A 22099-nucleotide genomic window follows, 5' to 3' on the forward strand; every position below is an offset into this window, starting at 1 on the left:
TGCTAAGATACAGAATATGTTATCTATTTCTGATGCAGAAAAGTTAGTTCATGCTTTCATGACGTCTCGACTAGATTACTGTAATGCATTATTAGCTGGTGGTAAAGGGACATTCAAGGAATACCTTGTAGAAAAAATAAAAAAAACACATCACAGAGAGACAAAAGAAACTCTTCCAGAAGAAAGAGCTAGATAGGCTAAGAAAAATGGTGGTTTAGGAAGAAGTGGACCTGCTCCGTTGGTTTTATTATTTTGCATTCTGCATTATTTTGTTAATGTTGTTTATTGTGTTCATTATATAGTTTTCACATATAAAAAGCGTTGTAGCATTTAGAAGCACATAACGATACACAGTTAAAGCCACGCTCTCTAAACATTTATATGTATGTTTCTTTTATTTTAGCCATTTTATTTACCTGTGACTTTTTAATTTGTATTTTTTTTTTTTGATGTTTCTTCCATTCTGTTTTGGTCGTTTCTTTTGAACATTGAACAGTTTTTGTATCAATATTTGTGTCAAACTGTGTGTGTGTTTTCCCCCAAATTGCATTACTGTTCAATAATTTGTGCCATATACATATAGTTTCACTTTAACCAAAAGGAATAAGTTACAACTAGGGCTTCTTGCACAGAAACCTCTTTCCTAATTCGCATTCTCTATCATTTTTTCATTTTTTAAGAAGACAGGTCAGAAGGCGATACAAGGAAGTACAACAACATGTTGTGCGGCTAATTAATGAGAGCAATGTTGAAATGAAGAGGCTTGAACATCGTCTGCTGGCTTTGACCACACCTCCATGTACAAACAGTAAAATATAGATGCACACACATTTTTTCCCATATTGTGTTAAAGTTGTTTTTTATTATTATTTATTTGTTATTGAAATCTCTTTATTTGTTATTGAACTGTACTAGCTTAACTCAATAAATGTATTCATTTAGTTAGTATGTGAAAGGCAAGACACATTTCAAATTATTGTTGTGTCGTCACCTTGAATTAAATAATTAATTTATCACTGTGTTATCATTCACCTTTTAACAGCAAATACAGAAGCTGCTGAGCCAATTTATGGAGCCCCACAAGAATTCAGTCCAAGCATAGATCAGTGTGAGTTACATATATTGTGTTTGTGATTAAACTTTGGGAAAGTTCTCTGAAAGGTGACATTATACATTTAATATGTCTTTTAATACAGGCATTACAGATGCATGGGGAAGAAAGAAGATTTATGTGCTGCTTTCAAAAATAGGGCCCTACAAAATCTTCTTTTCTGACATACATAAAACTTCTCCTGGTGAGGAGCTCGAGAGTGAGGTACACAATCAAACATTTTTTATTTTTTACTTTGTTGTTATGCACAATAAACACAACATGTATGCACTTTCATGTAAACCTCGTTGTCAGCAGGTCATCAATGCATTCATGCACCTTGAGATCAAGAAATGTAATGCTCGGTCAGCAGAGCACGCCTTTTATATTGACAGTGATGAAATGGCCAGCGTCTGGAAAGGCCATTCAACAAAGCGGAAGGTTGGTCTATTCAGTGTCATTAATATACGGCTGCAAAAGCTTTGAATTCTAAAAAAATCTTTTGTATTTTCAGATTGACCTGTCAGTGTACCACTATATAATTGGTATCATAAACGACCACTGTCACTGGACAGTTATGGTATAGGATGCAACTTGCTTTGTTTTATTAAATAAACTAAACCAAAATGTTACACTAGTGTGCATAACTATGTTTCTATGTATTTTAAAATCCTGAAAGGTGATCATGCCAGCACAGAAGAAGACTTTATTTTTAGACCCTCTGGGAGAAAGCATAGTAAAAGTAGAGAAGTGCCAGGAGGTGATAAGGTATTAACAATGATATCAAAGATTTTTTTTTTTTTTCGCCCAGTAACACATTTAAAACTGCAATGCGTAGCACTGTCATTTGTTACACTGTTGTTTGTTGATTTAAGGGCATTAATGAATCAGACAGGATACAATGCCTCTACCTGGTTGTCCAAGACTGTTCCTCATCCCATGCAGACTGACTCCTCATCCTGTGGAGTTTTTGCACTGAAGGTATTAATGATGTTATGATGATGAACATTAATTTCTAATATCACAGTCCTAAATGTGATTTTATTTATTTGTTTATTTTTTTGGTAGTTTGCCGAATGCATTCTTCGTCTGCAGCCAGTCGAGTTTTGCAGTAGTGAGGCCTCAGTGAAGAAGCTCAGGAGACACATCACTGTCACACTACTACAAAACAGTGGTACGGAAGTTGTTTATTCTCAAGTTCAGATAAAGCACTGTTCCTTTTATGATACATTGTTTAAATCAGTTCTTTTAATTATTTTCTTATTGGGGAAAACACTTACCACGTAACAGATAACAAACAGTAGGCCAGGTAAATTTAAAATATAATACATCAATTGTAACTTACGAAGGGGAGAAGCTCAAAATAAAATATAGCTGCGAGCAGCGATGGCGGGCCCAAGCCCGGTGGCACCGCCACCCCGGTGGCTTCAGGGCAACTGTGCACAGCGGGCAATAGGCATTTAAAACGGTTAAACATCAAAGTACTATGTCAAATTCACTCCACATTTACTGCACTACAAGGTGCCGCTATAGAGCCCCTCCTCCCTGCCCATTTTCAAAGGATTACATGTGCCAAGTTTTAACATTATTCTGATGAATTTTGAAGCAAATCAGGTAAAAATAAGAGGGTGATCTCAATGTATGCTGAAAGTGACACATTTTCTGCTTCCAGTTGGTGGCGCTATGACTTTGAATCACAATAGTCACATCCATGTGATCAGCCTTGTACAACGAAGACTAAGCCGAAGTTTCATCAAAATCAATTAATGTATGCAGAAGTTATAACACTTTGTTTCCCTTTTCTTGCCATAAATTCGTTGCCTCGCCACGGCCAAACCGTTTGAGATATCCAAAATCCGTTTGCAATTAAACAACTTCAATGTGTTAGCAACAAGTTAAAAAAAGCTTGGTATAAATTGGATAAACCCTGTAGGAGTAGTAGTATAAAATTTATAGCCTGTTTTTTCAAAAAATTAACATTCAAACCAAAATAGCCGACTTCCTGTTGGTCGGAGCTAATGAATGTAAATTAGAAAATTGTCCGGCTTGATGAGAACAATATGTGTACCGAGTTTGGTGACTGTAGGAAAAACTAACCCCCCCACTTTTGTCAAAAGGTGGCGCTACTGAGCCCCTCCACCACGCCCATTTCTATGGCTTTGTCCATGTCTACTGGTTGACAATATTGATGTGTGTGTCGAGTTTCATGCAATTTGAAGCATGTTAAGAGCCTCAAAAACACTCAAGAATATTATTACAGTTTGACCTGTTGCCATGGCAACAATATTTCAAATATCAAAAATCCTGTCATAGGTCTACATCTGCTGTGTATTGACATTACACTGATGAAGTTTGAAGCAAATCAGGTAAAAATAAGAGGGTGATCTCAAAACATTTCAAAAAGTGATACACTTCCTGCTGCCAGTTGGTGGCGCTATAACTTTGACTCACAATAGTCACATCCATGTGATCAGACTCCTATAACGAACACACTCGTGAAGTTTCATAAAGATCAATATATGTATGCAGACGTTATAACACATTTCCTGTTTCCTTTTTCTCGCCATAAATTCGTTGCCTCGCCACGGCCAAACCGTTCGAGATATCAAAAATCCCCTGGCAATTTTTCATCATCAGTGTCTTGACTTCATGCTGACCGAGTTTGGTGGCGATCGGATTAATCGTCTAGGAGGAGTATATCAAATTCCAGAGCATGCGTTTTTCAAACAACCCTTAATAGCTGACTTCCTGTTGGCGTGGTGTTTAACTTAGAGCATGAAAGTTGTTCGGCCCGATGAGGTCTATATGTGTACTGAGTTTCATACTAATACGTGCAAGCGTGTTTAATATATGGACCAAATTTTCAGACTTTTTTCAAGGGGGCGCTGTCGAGCCCCCCTGCCACGCCCGGGTACCAGCCTCTCCGGCGTCCTAATGGCCGCGGATTCCAATGTGTGTGCCAATTTTCAAGAGTTTTTGAGCATGTTAAGGCCCCCAAAATGCCCCGGAAGACGGAAAAAAAAAAAAAAAAAAAAAAAATAAATATAGCTGCGAGCAGCGATGGCGGGCCCAAGCCCGGTGGCACCGCCACCCCGGTGGCTTCAGGGCAACTGTGCACAGCGGGCAATAGGCACTTAAAACGGTTAAACATCAAAGGACTATGTCAAATTCACTCCACATTTACTGCACTACAAGGTGCCACTATAGAGCCCCTCCTCCCTGCCCATTTTCAAAGGATTACATGTGCCAAGTTTTAACATTATTCTGATGAATTTTGAAGCAAATCAGGTAAAAATAAGAGGGTGATCTCAATGTATGCTGAAAGTGACACATTTTCTGCTTCCAGTTGGTGGCGCTATTACTTTGAATCACAATAGTCACATCCATGTGATCAGCCTTGTACAACGAAGACTAAGCCGAAGTTTCATCAAAATCAATTAATGTATGCAGAAGTTATAACACTTTGTTTCCCTTTTCTTGCCATAAATTCGTTGCCTCGCCACGGCCAAACCGTTTGAGATATCCAAAATCCGTTTGCAATTAAACAACTTCAATGTGTTAGCAACAAGTTAAAAAAAGTTTGGTGTAAATTGGATAAACCCTGTAGGAGCAGTAGTATAAAATTCATAGCCTGTTTTTTCAAAAAATTAACATTCAAACCAAAATAGCTGACTTCCTGTTGGTCGGAGCTAATGAATGTAAATTAGAAAATTGTCCGGCTTGATGAGAACAATATGTGTACCGAGTTTGGTGACTGTAGGAAAAACTAACCCCCCACTTTTGTCAAAAGGTGGCGCTACTGAGCCCCTCCACCACGCCCATTTCTATGGCTTTGTCCATGTCTACTGGTTGACAATATTGATGTGTGTGTCGAGTTTCATGCAATTTGAAGCATGTTAAGAGCCTCAAAAACACTCAAGAATATTATTACAGTTTGACCTGTTGCCATGGCAACAATATTTCAAATATCAAAAATCCTGTCATAGGTCTACATCTGCTGTGTATTGACATTACACTGATGAAGTTTGAAGCAAATCAGGTAAAAATAAGAGGGTGATCTCAAAACATTTCAAAAAGTGATACACTTCCTGCTGCCAGTTGGTGGCGCTATAACTTTGACTCACAATAGTCACATCCATGTGATCAGACTCCTATAACGAACACACTCGTGAAGTTTCATAAAGATCAATATATGTATGCAGACGTTATAACACATTTCCTGTTTCCTTTTTCTCGCCATAAATTCGTTGCCTCGCCACGGCCAAACCGTTCGAGATATCAAAAATCCCCTGGCAATTTTTAATCATCAGTGTCTTGACTTCATGCTGACCGAGTTTGGTGGCGATCGGATTAATCGTCTAGGAGGAGTATATCAAATTCCAGAGCATGCGTTTTTCAAACAACCCTTAATAGCTGACTTCCTGTTGGCGTGGTGTTTAACTTAGAGCACGAAAGTTGTTCGGCCCGATGAGGTCTATATGTGTACTGAGTTTCATACTAATACGTGCAAGCGTGTTTAATATATGGACCAAATTTTCAGACTTTTTTCAAGGGGGCGCTGTCGAGCCCCCCTGCCACGCCCGGGTACCAGCCTCTCCGGCGTCCTAATGGCCGCGGATTCCAATGTGTGTGCCAATTTTCAAGAGTTTTTGAGCATGTTAAGGCCCCCAAAAAGCCCCGGAAGACGGAAAAAAAAAAAAAAAAAAAAAAAAAAAAAAATAATAATAATCCTTAGAAGAACAAGAGGGCCCTGCGCGAATTTTCGCTTGGGCCCTAATAATCCTTAGAAGAACAAGAGGGCCCTGCGCGAATTTTCGCTTGGGCCCTAATAATCCTTAGAAGAACAAGAGGGCCCTGCGCGAATTTTCGCTTGGGCCCTAATAATCCTTAGAAGAACAAGAGGGCCCTGCGCGCTTAATTCGCTTGGGCCCTAATGAGGTGTCCATTTCCAATGGCCTCTGTTGAGGAGTGTAAGATTAGAAATTTTATCTGGATAATTTCTATCCATGTTTATGCCAGTTAATTATTGGAGTTTTGTCATCAGTCCAGCAGCAAAAGTTAGTATGCAATGTGTAATCGATGGATACATTGATCTTGAATAGGATGTGCTCTATTACACACAGGTATTCTCAAAACATGAACACAAAGTGACTCGTCATCCTCCTCAAAAATGTTTATTACCAAGTCAATTTACAGTAATTGACTAAGGTTTTAGTGTCTACTGAAGACACCATCCTCAATGTTACATAGAGATGTGAGGTTTTCTTTTTAGTCTTTTGATATCTAGTCAGCATGTCGCAATTTCAGGCACACCATCATCAGTATATACAGTAGAGTTTTTGGCAATGATATTCTTGAGCTGTGAATGTCTCAAGAAGTTAAGGAAGACATTAATTGTGATTATTGCAGTTCTTACCAGCCATTACACAGGAAGGTAAATTGTCCTTGTCCTCCAAGTCTTGTTTTTCAATTCTGTATTGTTTTTTCCAGATGATTTAACCCTTTTGTGTTTTGCCTGTGGAGAGGCAAGTGGAGACCCTGACTGGGTGAGCATGTACAAATATTTACATGGATCCTTATAGTTAACAGTAAATTTTCAGATTAGCTGTCTTTGCTGCCTGCGCCGGTACCACAAATCCTGTGTTCAGCCATCCACCCTGGAGACTTATGTTTGGGCGGCTTGCCTGGATTGAGGACCTACTCTAATGTTCCAAAAAATATTGTTCTTTACCTATAAAACAAAATAAAAATTTTGTAATATGCTATCTAAAATCACTTTGGTGGAAGAGACTCATTATTATTAGTAATATAATTATTTATTCATTTTCTAATGCTCGCTTTTTTCATCTGAGGAAAGAAAAAGCAATTTAGCGTAAACAAAGTCCAAGCACTTTTGCTGGATAGCCCACATAGGAACAAATTCATTTTCCCATGAAGGGCATTTCTAGGGGCCAAGCGTACAATGTCATGTGTTAATATCGTGCATTTCATACCGCAGCACTTTTCCAAAGCCATTTAGCTGGATCCACCTGAACAATTGACTGAGGGATTGACTACAGAAAGTCTGGTTACTGTGTCAGCCAAGGACATACTATGTGGTTTAAAGCCATTTGTTTTAGCACTATTTTCATACTCCACAACTGTAACGGCGGTATTCCACATCAAGCCTCCAACAAGGGCAGCAAAGGCAGGATTTATGGACCACAGCTACTACCACTACTGGAGGAGGCTTCAGTACAAGCTGCGGGTACAGTATATTCTCGGTAAGTGCTTACAATGGTGCCAATCACATTATGGTCTACTTTAAGTGAGCTATGTTTGGTTAAAACTCACCCAAGTCCTGTTCCCCAGAGCAGTCAACTGGCAGGACCAGCCAAAATCCCCTGGCATCTCACATCCAGCGTGCCATTGCCAAGGAGAATGCGTGGACTTCCAACATGCCCTCCGTGGACAGTGTTCTGCTGGCGTGGGTGCCCTGCCATGAGTCATTGGCTGCAGAGAATGATCCTGTGATCATTGCCTCCGTGGTCCAGCAGAATTCAAAAGGGCTGGCCATTAAGAGCTTTGAGTGGAAAGGTAAAGGTGTGTCAGCTTTGACTTCCCACTTTTTGAATACAACTGGAATCTTATTTTAATTATGTAAAGAGTGAAGCAGTTTGCTCAATAGCAATTTCATTTACCTTTGTGCAGGGGTCACTGCCACCATGGAGTTCAAGAGGAACCAGGTAGTGTGTGACTACCACGGTGAAGTGGTCTCCAAGCAGGAAGGGGAGCGGAGGCTGGAGACCCTCACCGGGGAGCCGTCATACCTGTTTTTCTTTAATGGCAAGACTTATGGGAGGAGGATGAACCATTCCCGCAACAAAAACAATGTGCGGCCTCAGAGAGTTTCTTTAAAATTTCTGGATGGTCCCAGGGAATGCGTTCTCTTCTTCGCTCTGTGGGACATTGCCGTCAGTGAGGAGCTCCTGTGGGATTACGGGGTTCGCAGATCATCATTCCAAGGAGAAGGGTGGGATCTTTCTTGGCTTGATGACTGACTTGGCGCAGAGCTGGCATCATGTAGCCCTTCTTTTCAACATCTCCTTGTCACACAAATACATTTCCCCAATGCATGAATGTAAATACTGTATCAAAAATAAAACAAAGAAAGAGTGTTGCATTGCATACTGTAAATACGAAATAAAGTGGGTCATTCGCTTTCAATGCATCTCAGCATGTGTGCTTCCTTACTTTACTGTTAAGTAATCAACTTCCATTTAATAATGTGTAAAAATAATATGAAAACTTTTATAGAGCACTGAATACCATTATTTCACTGCAGTTTTGGCCAAAGACTGCATTTTGGCAAAATCATTAATCAATTATAATAAGATTTTTAATTGGCTTCCAGAGTATTTTTGGCAAAGCCCAATACTTTCTGCAGACTTACCCTATAGTCAGGGTCTCATGTTGTCCACCAGAGGGCAGCAAAGACTTAGTCATGTGACACATGAGCGCTCGTCTCTGACCTTATGTTAAAGGCGCTCTAAGCGATTTGACGCGTTTTTAGGCCCAATTTTTTTTTTGTCACGTACAGCAAACATCTCCTCACTATGCGCTAGCTGCCTGTCCCCTGAACACACTGTAAAAAAACGTGGTCTCTGTAGTCGCCACAAGCTCCGAAAACTGTAATAAAAACAAACTGGTGCAGCCTGGACCACTTAACATAATAAACATGCTCCAGCCAATAACCGAAAAGCAGTGTCAATATGCAAGCTACTTACATTTTAAATGCGCGTTCATGACTGTTTCAGGAAGCATGGACGGGAGGGCCAGGAGGAGTAGGAGGGAGGGTCTAGCTATCCTCTGTTTTGTTTGACAACACTTCGAACGTCAACAGGAAGTTACTCCGGTCTGAATCGCTTAGAGCGCCTTTAAAGACGCAGATTATAAACAGGAAAGAGAAGAAGCGTTAAAGTGGTCCATTCAATCCTTTTTACATCGCGTGGCTATTTCTACTTTTAAATTTCACTTTATTTAATATTGCAGTACTTTTTCTTATGCATTTGCAGTAATATTTTACTTAACATCAATAAAATCTGTCAACCTTAGAAACAGTCCTATAAAGCTATCAGGTGCTTAAAATAAGTTCCCTTTCAGTCGGTCACGTTCGACGTACGTCAGTAGTGACCGACGAATTGGGATATCGCTAGAGAGCTCTATCAGCTTCGAGTGAACTAAAACAAGCCAATGGAATTGGCGTGCGATATTTTATATAAATAAATAAAATAATAAATAATATATAAATAGGAAGCAGATGCAATCGCACTCTGTCTTTCGCTTCGGAGCCAACAGTTGGTGTCCAGCTTCAGACTTCACAAGAGTGAAACTAAACAGCCTTGGAGATTCAGCGTCTGTTTGTGTTGGCGTTAAGGCACAACAGCGAGGTCGCGAGCTTCCCGGGGAGCCTGAGCTTAAGCTCTCAACTGCTGTTTTAACAGCAACTGAATTCCCATATAAAACGCAGTTGTCTGTTGCGATTTGGGCCGGTTCCTCCCGGTGTGTTCGGGGAGTGGTGTACCTGAACACATCGCGTCACTCCCTGTGTGCTTCAGCACGAGAGAGCTGACTCTTCCCCTTCTAAAAGAGCTTCACAGGAGCTCTTATCTTTTTCAAGACGTCATTCTGTCTGTGCGTTTCTGGAGGCGGTCGTTTCCTATCCTCACTGACGGCCACAATCACTTTCTCTCATGTCTGCTTAGCGTGCTGAGACTGTGTTTGTGGGTGGTTCATATTCTCTTATGAGAATATGCCCACGTCGGCGCGTTGTTTGTTTCGCCTTTCTCGTAAGGGCTTGAGCGTTCAGCGCGGCGTGTGCCGTCGAGCTGCCGGCTGACAGCGCGCGTTGCCATGGCAACCCTGCGCGTCGTCTGGCGCTCTAGATGCATGGTCGAGACTTGAGTGCCTTTAATGAGGTGGAGTCCCCTCACTTATTCCCCGATCTAGTTTATTTTTCTGAATAAGAAAAATACTACTTTGGTTAATAAGCCTGGGTGACCAGAGGATCACAGTGGGGCTATACCCGTTATTTGTTGATAAATCGCAGAACAGCGATGACAGTAAGTTCCGAGTTTCATAGTGATTCAGCGTGCGAACTGAACGTGATATATGAGCCACTGTTTGCGTGTTTAACCGCAAGGAAGCGGCACAGTAATTTATAACGGCAAGTCACAGAAACAATCCCCCGACCAACATTGATCCAGATGGAATGACTGAAAATCCAGGAAAGAAGACGAGAAGGATTTAAACTGTGCTTCTTGCGGGGTTGAGCCAATGGAGTGGAGAATGTGAGCCGGCTGGGAACTGGATCTGCGCTGCGGCGCGGCTCGGCTCCGGGTTTACTGAAGGCCTGCTGCGGCGGCCTGGCGCTGGAAGAAGGCCCGTTCCGTCGCGGGAAGAGGCGGCATTGCCCGAGACTCGAGCTTGGTGCTCGGTTGCCTTATTGTCATTTTTCTATGACAGTAATGATTGAATGGGCCAGAGTATGGAAATACACAGAAGGATATCGCGGATGATTCGGACGTGGTGACAGGCCTCGGCGTTTTGGCATGCAGGGACCCGTTTGTTTGGGCTGACGCCCCTCCGAAATAATGCCATTGGATTGGAGAAAAATTGTTCTTAAGGCCAGAGGATTGTGGCAAAGATTCCTCGAGGATGAAAGATTCTTCATCGGACGCGACTTCGGACATGTTAGGAACTTAGGGCGGGACCAAATTCTGGAAACTGTCGAGGATCCTTGGGTGAGTTTGACTGTGATTATATACAGGCCTGAACTCATGCCGATTGGGTAGATATGTTGATTACAGATTGTTGACAGCTGGTTGAGATGACGTAATGATTAAGATGTTGTAATGATTGGGTATCTTATTTGACTTGTTCCTCCTGAACTACGTTTATAAAACATCATTTAGTGAGTATGCAATGATTGACAACATATGGCATTCCTCTTATCATATAAAATATAGTCTGTTTTTATTATTTATTTTCATTTTAATTTAGTGATTTTAAATTCAAATTTACAAAAAAACCCAAATTCATTAAATCTTGGGCACAATACATAAAATACAGTTGGTGTCACGTGCACTCCCTTTTGGACCCCTTTTTGGACTTGTTGTTCTATTTCCCGCCACCAGTTTGTCACCATAGCAACTGATCACATAATCATCACACCCAGCTGTTCCTTATCACCCTGCTTGTTAGCCCTTGTATTTTAACCCTGTGTTTCTAGTCTTGTGTTGTCCGGTATTGTTTGTACTACGTTGGTGTATGTTCCTGTGAATTCCTGTTTCCTTCCAAGTAAAGACTTATTCTGATTCTATCTCCTCGTCGTGTGCTTAGTATACCAGCTACCGTAACAGAATACCGGACCAAAACAGTTATACAGTTTGCGGCGTGTGTTTGTTGTTTTCCGTCGCAGTGTTTTTCGTGTTTCACTCTCCGTTCCCGTCACCATGTACACACCCGCATTTCTGTTATTATGCCTTGAGCAGAAGGACCGCTCCCTCGAGGCACATTTGGACAATTTTTTGTTTCTTGCTCCATCAACACATTTCCCGGACAGCAGCCTTTGCAACTTCCTGTATGCCGGCCTCAACACCGCCACCAAAGTGCTGCTGTCCGGGGAAGGACCTCGAGGGAGCTTCCGGGATTATGTGGAGTGGGTGCTGGAGATATGTGGATCTTCAATGACCGTGGATTTCTCCAATGACGCCAGTCCCACTCCTACTCCAGTGCACAGGCATCAACACCCTGACTGCGAGGATCGGTAGCATGAGCCCACCGCAGACCACGAAGAGGACTTTGCCGCGACGTTCGAGTCAGCGCCTACGAGAGCGACCGAGCGGGACATCGCCACGGATCCTGAGCAACGCAGGACTGACCAGGTGTGCGAGCCGGCTGTACCATCCATCGCCGAGGGAATCTTAGTGGATTACGAGGGTATTAAAGTGAGCCCCACCCAACCCCCTGCCACTGAGAGTGAGTTTTTGGTCAACACTGGAGACATTTTTTCTGATTTAGAAGAGGTGACTATGCAAACTGTTGTACTACAGTCTCTGGCCCCTCCCAGCCTCCCTCTCACCACCTCTTCAAAATTTTTTTGGGACTCTTTCATTTTCTGAAGAACTGTTTAGCACACTCCAAACCCCTCCTCTGTCCCCAGCCACGCCTGCTATCCAGTCGTCACTGTCTCCCGTCAGTCCCTCAGTTTCCCCATCTCCTCTCAGTGGTAGGGTTCCACCTCGGGACTGCTGGGAGCCTCCTCCTGGACGTGAGGAGCCTGGGGCGCGACGCAGCCATGGGGCGCAGTCTTGGCTGTGTACTGGATGGTTTTGCTACTTCCTCTGTTCAAGGCTCCCCTCTGGACTCCATCACTTGCATCTCCCTGGTCACCATCACCTGCACCTCCCTGGACTTCTGCACCTCGCCTCCTCCCGGGTAACCGTCCTCCTCCTGAACTGCCTCCTACACCATCGCAGCCATCTCATCTTCGTCTTCCCCTCTCCACGGCACGAGGACGCGCCTTTCCGGGAGGGGGCGATATGTCACGTGCACTCCCTTTTGGACCCCTTTTTGGACTTGTTGTTGTTCTATTTCCCGCCATCAGTTTGTCACCATAGCAACTGATCACATAATCATCACACCCAGCTGTTCCTTATCACCCTGCTTGTTAGCCCTTGTATTTTAACCCTGTGTTTCTAGTCTTGTGTTGTCCGGTATTGTTTGTACTACGTTTGTGTATGTTTCTGTGGATTCCTGTTTCCTTCCAAGTAAAGACTTATTCTGATTCTATCTCCTCATCGTGTGCTTAGTATACCAGCTACCGTAACAGTTGGCTTCATCCTGTATTTTGATTTAGTTAAGTTGCATTTTTTTTGTATACTTTTATTTTTGGACTGATAACGTCAAATAATTGTAAATGAGAGAGTCAGTGCAGTGATATCAATGCGTTCCTATTGGTCAGTGTTAGAGGAGCTCAGCTTTTTTAGCCTGACAGTTAGCCTGCTCCGGACGAGGGTTAGTTTCGCAGCATAAGTTGCCACCGTGAATGAGCTTGAGCTATGTAGCTCAGTAGGCTGTCACATTACCTTCTGATTAAGGACGCGGAAGTGTTTGTTTATGTAGGTCCTGTCTCTCGGGGAAGCCAAGTCACGCCCACACCAGATGGATGACACGACAGGTAAACATAATTTCTTACTGATGTAATTTCAGTTTGACAACAGTAGGAGTAATAATTGCATGGACTGTGATACATTCAGTTGCTGCCTCATTTGTTAATTATTCTTTCAAATCATCAACTAAAGATGCACATGAATGCATGCATTTTTAAATATTTGTAATTGCTAATGAAGGAGAAAGAGAGAGAAATATTTAAAAAAATGGTACTTTTAGACCTTTGCTGTCTGCTGGAGAGGAGCGTATAGGATGATGAATCAAACCAGTTGTAAAGTTTCCAAGAATCTCTTGTAGTGTTGGTACATCAGAGAGTCTGTAGGCCAAACGGATATCCATAACTGCAGTTCTTCATTTACATGTTAACATGATTCAACAATAAACAAACTTTATACCCCAGTGAATAATTTTTTTTTTTTTTTCCCACTTGCGTTCATTAGGTCATAATTTACTTTCGAATGTTCACACCTGTAGTTAGTTGTAAATAACTAAATACATTTTTAAAATAATTACATCCACAGAGATGCATTTGCCGGACAGTGGCGTGGACAGTCCTGGGTTCAGTAGTGTAAGTAAAAAAAAAAATGCTGCATAAAATAAAAGGATAATAAAATACTTTTTAAAAATTGCCTTTATTTCTAGACCGCACCCACTGAACTCATAAGCTGTACAGTAAGTTGAGCTTTGTGCATGTGCATTTACACTGCGACTATTATATGATGTGCAGTTTGACAGTGTGTTGAGTTGTGTTGTTCTTCAGGACAGTGAGCACACCTCCTCCGCTGACGAGTGGGTCCAGCAGGGCCCCAATCTTCCTCTTTTCCCTCCACCTCCTCATCCACCTCCACCACCTCCACCTCTTCCCATTTTATCTCCTTGGGAGGATCTAGTCACAAACAGCAAGCCACTACAAGCTTTGTGTACAGTTACATTGTTTTTTAGTTTTTCCTCTATTTTTAAACCAGTTGGTGCCCCTATAGCTGACATTAATAGGGTATGTTCTTCACAGGTATTATTAGTTGCTAAGAAGGAGGCTATTTTTCTGGACTCATGTCCAAATGGGTTTGGGGATGAGAAATACCGAACCATATTTAGGTTTGAAACGCATAAGCAGAGGACATTAGCAAGGTTTGACCTGTGACCAATTAAGGCTAACACAGAGAACAGAAAGTGCATGTAGTTACATGCTACTATGGGAATTAAAGTTAATACATGATAGGGGCGTTTCCTAATTATTTTATTTATTTATTTATTTATTTATTTATTTTCATCCAGTTAAGTCTGAAGAGCACTCTGAAAATCTTCAATCTGATGACACTGTGTAACAGCCTTAACAAATACAGATCAAACTGAGTGAAATGGAATGATATCCTGTTCAGGCAAAGCCTTGTTCTCTGGCTTTAGGTTTGAGTAAAAGCCTTGTTCTCTGGCTTTAGGACTGAGGAAAAAACCTTGTTCTATGGATTCAGTTTTGCATAGTTTTTTTTCCACACAACTTGCAGGAGCAGTGGCTGATGGACCGTGGGTGGAGAAGACGGGCAAAGATTTTGATGTAACTTTGCTTACGATGTAATTTTGCCATTTCATTTTGCTCAGCGAACACCTGTATATGGTTGTCAACATCACATCTGAGTAACTCTATATTACTTTTCAGCCATTTCCAGTTCAGTCAGATGGACAGAGCTGTGGGATATTCATGCTTATGGTAAACTAATACAATTTCTACTCATTTTTTCCTGTTTGTCCTAAATCTCCGTAATCATTATTTTTCTCTTTAACAGTATGCCCTCTACATCTGTACTGGTGCCATGTTTCACTTTTTGGATGTAAGTTGTAATTCATGGAATGTATGTATCCAAGAATGTTTGTTTTTTAACAATGCAAGACTCCAATATTACATGTGTATTATAGACTGACATACCATCTATTCGGAAGTGGTGGTGTCTCCAGATTCTGGAGAAATTCTCGATCGCAAGGTAGGACACATTTCAAGCAGTAAAACATTACTCTGCTTTACAATTATGCTACATTAAAAGTACCATACTTTTGAATAGGCATGGGCAGAACTTCGGGCAGCGCTTTGCCTTCTGGACAGAGGAGGCAGAACAGCTGATGGCAGGCACCCTACCACCTATTTATAGGATTTATCGACCCCAAATGTCAAGGTATGGCCAAACTAACCAGACAACCATTTTTACATATGCATTCTATATAGGTAGGTCTCAAAAAATGTGAATATTGTGGAAAAGTGTGTGAATTACTGAATTAAATGTAAAACTTGAAACTGAAACATTATATAGATTTATATGTTACATCACGTGATATATTCAAAAATAGAAGATCGTAACAAACAGTTCAAGTCAAGTGGGTCAGATGTACACCAATAATGCGATTCTTTCCAATGATCAGAGTAAGGAGTTAATCGCAGTAAGATGTTTACATGACTGGAGCAAGCCTCTTCACTCCTACATGCAGTTTTTATTTTCTGATTATTCACACATAGCCCAATGCAGAGCACAAATGATGAACTCATATACTGTCCAGTTTTTATTTACGTACGTTAAATAACAAACGGGTTCTTATGGACGTATTTTGTTATTCTGTGCCGTGATGAAGACAGAAATATTATGTCGGTGCCCGTAACAGTTTTATACACTGCTGTCACGTTATCTGAGCTGTTTCTGGATGAAGGCAGACTTCTGACAGTGAGTCGTGTTGAAAGAGTTCAGGGAAAACTTCTAAACTAAACTAATGTCAAGTTTAAAATGAATACACACTTAAGGTGCGTGACAAACACACGCGCACTTCAGTTAGTGCGATTAAAGTGTTTACATGGCCGCATACTGTGATTAAAAACATCGTACCTCACCTGTTTTAATACGATTATAGCTGATGCGATTTCGAGCTTAATCACATTATTAAGTATTGTGTTTACATGAGGTAAAGTATAATCGCAATATTGCTAAAATCCCATTATAATCGCATTATGAAGGTGCATGTAAACGTGGTCAATGTTTCACCTTTTGTCTCCTAGAGACATTTGTTAATTTCTTTTTTTCTTAGTCTACACTCGGTACCCCATAGTGACAGCAAAATACCGGAATTGTAGAAGTTTTTGCAAATTAATAAAAAATAAACTGAAACATCCAGAATTTCAGAAATTGGAACCTGCTCACACTGCCAAAAGTACCAATACCTGGTTTAATGACCAAAGAGTCACTGTGTTTGATTGCCCTGCAGACTCGTCGGACCTGAACCCCAAACGGAATCTATGTTAGGGTGACCAAACGTCTTTATTTCCCAGGACATGTCCTGTTTTCACGCCCTGTCCTGGCCGTCCTGGTTTTTTTTATAAAGTGATGAAAATGTCCTGGTTTTCATTGTTTTTTACTGGGGCATTAAATTGACCGGCACTAGGGCATTCTGCACCTGCGGTGCTGCATGTGACGTAATCCCTGATAGGCTGCCGTGGGGGTGGCGCTGTTTATACTCAAGGAGCGAGCAGACAGCAATGTAGCATGCCGAAGCGCAAGTGCATATTTACTGATGAGCTACAGAAGAAATTCCCCACTTTCTCTCCCGGTCGGGACAAGTGGGAGGCTGCGTGCACTGTGTGCAAACCTGGCACATATGTTTCGGTGTCCAGTGGGGGTGCCAGTGTTCTCAAAGCTCACATGGACACGGAAAAACATAAAAAAGCTGTGCGAGGTGAGAGTAGTTCAAAAAAGTTGACGGAGTTCTATGTGAGACCCGGGAAATCAGAGGATGCTGTGAATGCAGCGGAGGGTACGTTGTCATTTCATATAGTGAAACATCACAACAGCTACAGGTCCATGGATTGCACTAGTGCATTGTGTCCACAGGGTTGAAGTGGGTTCAGAAGTATGCAGGTACAGTGTGATTGACACCATTTTCTTCAAACATACACTTACAATACTTTGTATATAATCTGAATTATTACTGAAAATGTTTATGAAGTTGACTGATAATGTTGGATCTCTCTCAGTAGATGTGACTCTGGATCCTGATACAGCATCTCCATATCTCATCCTGTCTGACGATAGAAAACAAGTCAGTGAAGGAGACATTAAGCAGGAGTACACAGAAAACCCAAAGAGATTGGATGATTCTCATGTTCTGGCAAAGGAGGGATTCAGTTCAGGGAGATTTTACTATGAGGTGCAGGTGAAGGGAAAGACTGAGTGGGGTTTAGGAGTGGCCAGAGAATCATTTAGCATGAAGGATATCCCAAATCCTGAGGATGGATGCTGGATAATGTGCCAGGTTGATGAGGATACATATATCTTTGGTGATAATCCAATTGTAGTTTTGTCTCAGAGCGTGAAACCTGAGAAAGTTGGCATGTTTGTGGATTATGAGGAGGGTCTGGTCTCTTTTTATGATGTGGACTCTAGATCTCATTTATACTCTTTCACTGGGCAGATGTTCTCTGAGAAACTCTATCCATTGAGAGAAAGACAGAGGACTGAATGTACGCTTTCAATGGTGATTTAATTGCAAAAATAGGCAGAGAATCCAAACTGTGGGTTTATTTGGATGACAGTTACGGTTTACAAGGATAAAGAGATTGAATTTAGGAGGCCGGATCTTCTAGAAGATGCATTTCAGAGAGCTTAATCACTCCATCATTGGATTGGACTTGTATTTCAAATGTGCTTTCTCTCCAAGAAGAGATACTTGATGTAATCAATGGATATTTTGGGATCACGTGGACATTTGGTACCAATAAACAAATTATTCATTAAATTTCATGTTATCCTTGTCATAAGCTAGTCTTCCTTTCACTCATCTTCTCACTTGTATCTTTGTTTTTAATCTCTCCTCTCATCTTCTTGTTTTTACTGTCTACCTGCCACTAAAAATGCAAATGTGGTTCCACCCAGTCGATGGCTCCAGTTGATTAAAACTCAGATTGGCGTCCATATTCATGAGTGGGTGTCTAGCTGAGGTTACGGTGCCAGCCGTGGTCTGCCTGCCTCTTACTGCTGTATGATTGGATCTGAAAGGACTCACGGTTCATGGCAGTGTGTGAGACACCCTGTGCGTTTGTTTGTACACATTTGTGTGGGATAAAGAATCACATGTCTGGGTAAAACCTCAGCTGAGGTCTGATTCTCGTTTATTGTCTTGCAGCAAGTAAATTTTATGGGCTGGCGCTACAGTCAGAGGATGATGAAGTGTTTTGAAAGGACATAGTCTCTTGAGAGAACATCTGATTTTCTTCTGCTTTGTACATTCTCTTACAGTCTTTTTTAAAATGTACACTCTCTTTCCCTTTTAGTTGAGGAAGAATTACTTAAATGCTTTTATTGGGTTTGAAAGAACAAATACTACACTGTTTTAGTTTAATATATTACAAGGAACGTCTTTATATAAGAAATTTCTTTAGCTTTTGCATACAAGTTTTCAGAACTTGTATTTTAATTTGGCTTCAAATGTTACTTACACAACCATAATGTAAGCATTGAAATGTAACCGATTATTGAAACTTAACATAATTTATTACTTTATAAGTATATCTAAAAACCATCTACTATTAAGTACTATAAGCATTGTCAGCCATTTAGCTAAATTTAGCCATTTTGTTAACTGTATAGCCATTTAGCCATTTTTAACCACATTTCATCTCAGCAAACCCGAAGAAAAGGCAGTTGCCGGCATTTGCTGGCAAACTAGTTTGTAAGAATGCTTTGTCACCTTGCTTTACACCTTAATTTATTACATTTTATTGCATTTCAGTTACTATGAGTAATTTTTACTATTTCGGTTTTGTTCTCTCAAACACACACACACAAAAAGCTGTTTTCATGATATTCACAAGTTTTAATGTAAATCTTAAAATATTGCATTGAAAATGATAGATTGAAACCCCAAAATGTGCATAAAAATGTATATGCTTGCTTGAGGTGGATACGTTATGTATTCATTGACACTGTTTTTTTTTGTTTTTTTTCCCTTGATATCCTGATTTTTTTACAAATTAAATTTGCTTTGATGGAAATGAAAGGTGAAAATATGACACTGAGAGGGGGAGAGGGGGGCGGCAGGAGTGCTGTCTAGATAAAGATGACGCACTGCACCATCAGGCTCTGGGACTGAGTGCAGAGCTGTTGGTCAATGGCAGTGCCTCTGCAATGGGGCTCTGTGTGAACTGGAACCAATACTACACCCGTTGTCATACAGGACACACCAACCCACATAAAGGAGTGATAAACTTTGACAACATAGGTTACGCATGGATTGTCATATTTCAGGTATGAGACTGATCCAAGTGCCTTTTGTTGAAATTATACATCTGATTCAGTCTGTTTTGGGTGATCCAATCATAAATCAACAGCGCTAAATATTGGTGTAAATGCGATCCAACACATTGTTTTTTTTAATCCAGTCACTCAAATCATGTTCGGATGAAGTCAGAACTGCATTTGACCACAACTCATGTGTAGTGTGTTGCAAATACTAATCCATCCTGATACATTTTGGACAACAGTGAATGGCCGCCTATACACCTGTTCTGTTAAACAAAGGTTTAAGGAAATTAACTCTGTTTTGCTTTTCATGAGAATTGAGCATAAGATATTATGTGTGATTAAGACAAATCTAACAAAAGTGAGGTTTTTACACTCTTAACACTTCTAACTCTTATATGTATGTAGCGAATTAACTCAAAGGGGAAATATTAATAATTATTCATAACTCATTATTATGATTAATTATGAATATGTAAATCTGTTAATCAGATTAACTGGATGTAGCTACATTAAGATTAATATTACAATCAATGAACCTGTTCATCCAGTGAACACTTAGTGTTGATCGTTTATTAATTCTAAGAAATGTTCATTTCCAGGTTCTGGAAAAATAACATTCTTATTGTACCGTGTTACTAAATCACTTAAGAGGCAATTTATTAGCAGACGGAGTCAGAACCAAACATGTATTGTGCACAGTCTTTATTAACTAACTCACAAACACATAACTAAACTAACAAACACATAACATACACAAAGGTCACACACATACATACTGTAGGTAAGAATGAGTAATGATAGGGTTGAACCGGAGGAGGTACTGTTACTAGAGCTATAGGAAAAGTCAAAGACAATCTGGAAAGGAATCATCAGTTTCTTCAGCAATGGCAAAGGTAAGTCTTACAAATTAATACTAAATCACTGTTTAGTGTTAAAATGTAGGATACTTGCAATATGCCTTTAGGCTGAGGAGCGTCAGATCGCCAGGTTGAGGAGAGATCTCGAGGATTTTGTCTGAAGTAGTCTTTTCTATGTTGGATGTTGAGCACATGGCTACTTTGTAGGCCGAGGCCAGCAGGCCTTGCAGGCCTGGCCTAGAGAGGCCTTTAGCAAGGAGACGTCTGTTCGGTGCTTCCAGAAGCAAGGAAAGAGTGGGAGTGTCATTGCTCTCTAGCTTTTAACCTCTGGTCAAAGTCCAACCTCTAAAGGTTGATGCAGCCAATGAAGGTGCTGTATTTCCGGGTGACCACGCACCCCCTTGTCGAGGCTTTTGCGACTAGGCAGAGTTTTTGATGAAGAACTATTAAAGATTCTTGAAATACTAATGTGCTGCACAGGTATGGACATACTGCATACACAAGCATTTAAATCTTCTCGTTACGAACGCATGGACACTAAACATGGCATAATTGAAGTTACCTTCAATGTATCATAAAACATACACATACATACGTGAATACAATGATTGTAATACAGCAACGGTAATAATGGATACCATTTCCTGGTTCATTTATAGACCAGCCTGTCTATACATTGATGCCAGAGAGTCTGTGTTATGTGTGGATAATGCAGGAAAGATGTATGTTTTTGTGTGTCTCTTCTCTGCTCTCCATACGGCATTCTTTGGTGCAATAAAACTTGTAACTGAGAACTTCTCGGGGGATGGAAGCCAGACCCCAGAGTTAGCTTAAAACAAGTACTGGTTAAACTAATACAAAAACTGTCTGATTTGACTCAGTCGTTACATATGTATATACATTAGAGACGAGCCGGATACTCGGCTGAAACGAGTATCCGGTACGGATAAAGCACTTCTGCCGAGTACGAGTATTATACGAGTAATACGAGTCAATATCTGTGCTCGGATTGAATGAAAATCATCATTGGGTAGCTGATTGTGTCAGCGTTCTGTGATAGGCTAGTCACAGCGCCCCTCCCCTACACACATACAGATGAGCTCTCTGTCTGTCTCTCCCTCAGTCACTCGGGTTCGCGGGTCTTTTCCGTTAACGTTTAGGGTTTCTTCAGCTTTTTACTTTGGGTTGTAACGTTAATAATACGTACTTACCAGTAGAGTTCTGGTAAACGTGGGTTCGTTCAGACGTGGTGCTTGCTTGGTAGAATGTGACTCGCATTGCGTCTCTGCCTGTCTGAGATTTTTTTTCTTTTTTAAACCTTCAGCTGTCTCTAACCAGTAACCAGACACTGAGTGTCTGACACGTTTTTGCTGTATTTCATAAAAACATAAAGGTAGTAAGCTAGTGTTATAAATATTACAAATTAATTATTAAGCTACACACACACACACACACATACACACACACACACACACACACACACACACTCTCACTCTCTCTCTCTCTCTCTCTCTCTGCCGGTCGTCAGAGTTTTTTTTTTTTTTTAAGTCAACTGGCTCTAACCAGTTTTTTTTACTTCACGCACTGAGTGTCTGACACTTTTTTGCTGTATTTCATAAAAAAATAAAGGTAGTAAGTTAAAGTTAGTGTCATAAATATTACAAATT

At 40.8% G+C, this 22099-nt stretch overlaps 1 protein-coding gene and 1 long non-coding RNA gene across 5 annotated transcripts; both read left to right on the forward strand.

Moving 5' to 3' along the window:
• Positions 1-2: 2 nt before the first annotated feature.
• LOC125243543 (N-lysine methyltransferase KMT5A-A-like) lies at positions 3-8674 on the forward strand. Of its 3 annotated transcripts, none has more exons than XM_048153293.1 (5): positions 3-2071; positions 2159-2264; positions 6581-7353; positions 7442-7672; positions 7781-8674. In XM_048153293.1, the coding sequence occupies exons 3-5, from the start codon at positions 7287-7289 to the stop codon at positions 8128-8130; spliced, it is 648 nt and encodes a 215-aa protein (XP_048009250.1). In that variant the 5' UTR covers positions 3-2071; positions 2159-2264; positions 6581-7286; the 3' UTR covers positions 8131-8674. The 3 variants fall into 3 exon arrangements, with proteins under 3 accessions (XP_048009250.1, XP_048009240.1, XP_048009232.1); XM_048153283.1 differs by having other exon boundaries at positions 3-1108; positions 1197-2264; XM_048153275.1 differs by having other exon boundaries at positions 3-2264.
• Positions 8675-9647: 973 nt separating this feature from the next.
• On the forward strand, positions 9648-20191 carry LOC125243832. Of its 2 annotated transcripts, XR_007179141.1 has the most exons (6): positions 9648-14855; positions 14958-15008; positions 15085-15129; positions 15215-15279; positions 15358-17193; positions 17313-20191. It is a non-coding gene; the product is annotated as an uncharacterized LOC125243832 (long non-coding RNA). The 2 variants fall into 2 exon arrangements; XR_007179140.1 differs by having other exon boundaries at positions 15358-20191.
• Positions 20192-22099: the final 1908 nt, after the last annotated feature.

The sequence above is a fragment of the Megalobrama amblycephala genome, linkage group LG1, assembly GCF_018812025.1.
Source record: "Megalobrama amblycephala isolate DHTTF-2021 linkage group LG1, ASM1881202v1, whole genome shotgun sequence".
Lineage (NCBI taxonomy): Eukaryota > Metazoa > Chordata > Actinopteri > Cypriniformes > Xenocyprididae > Megalobrama > Megalobrama amblycephala.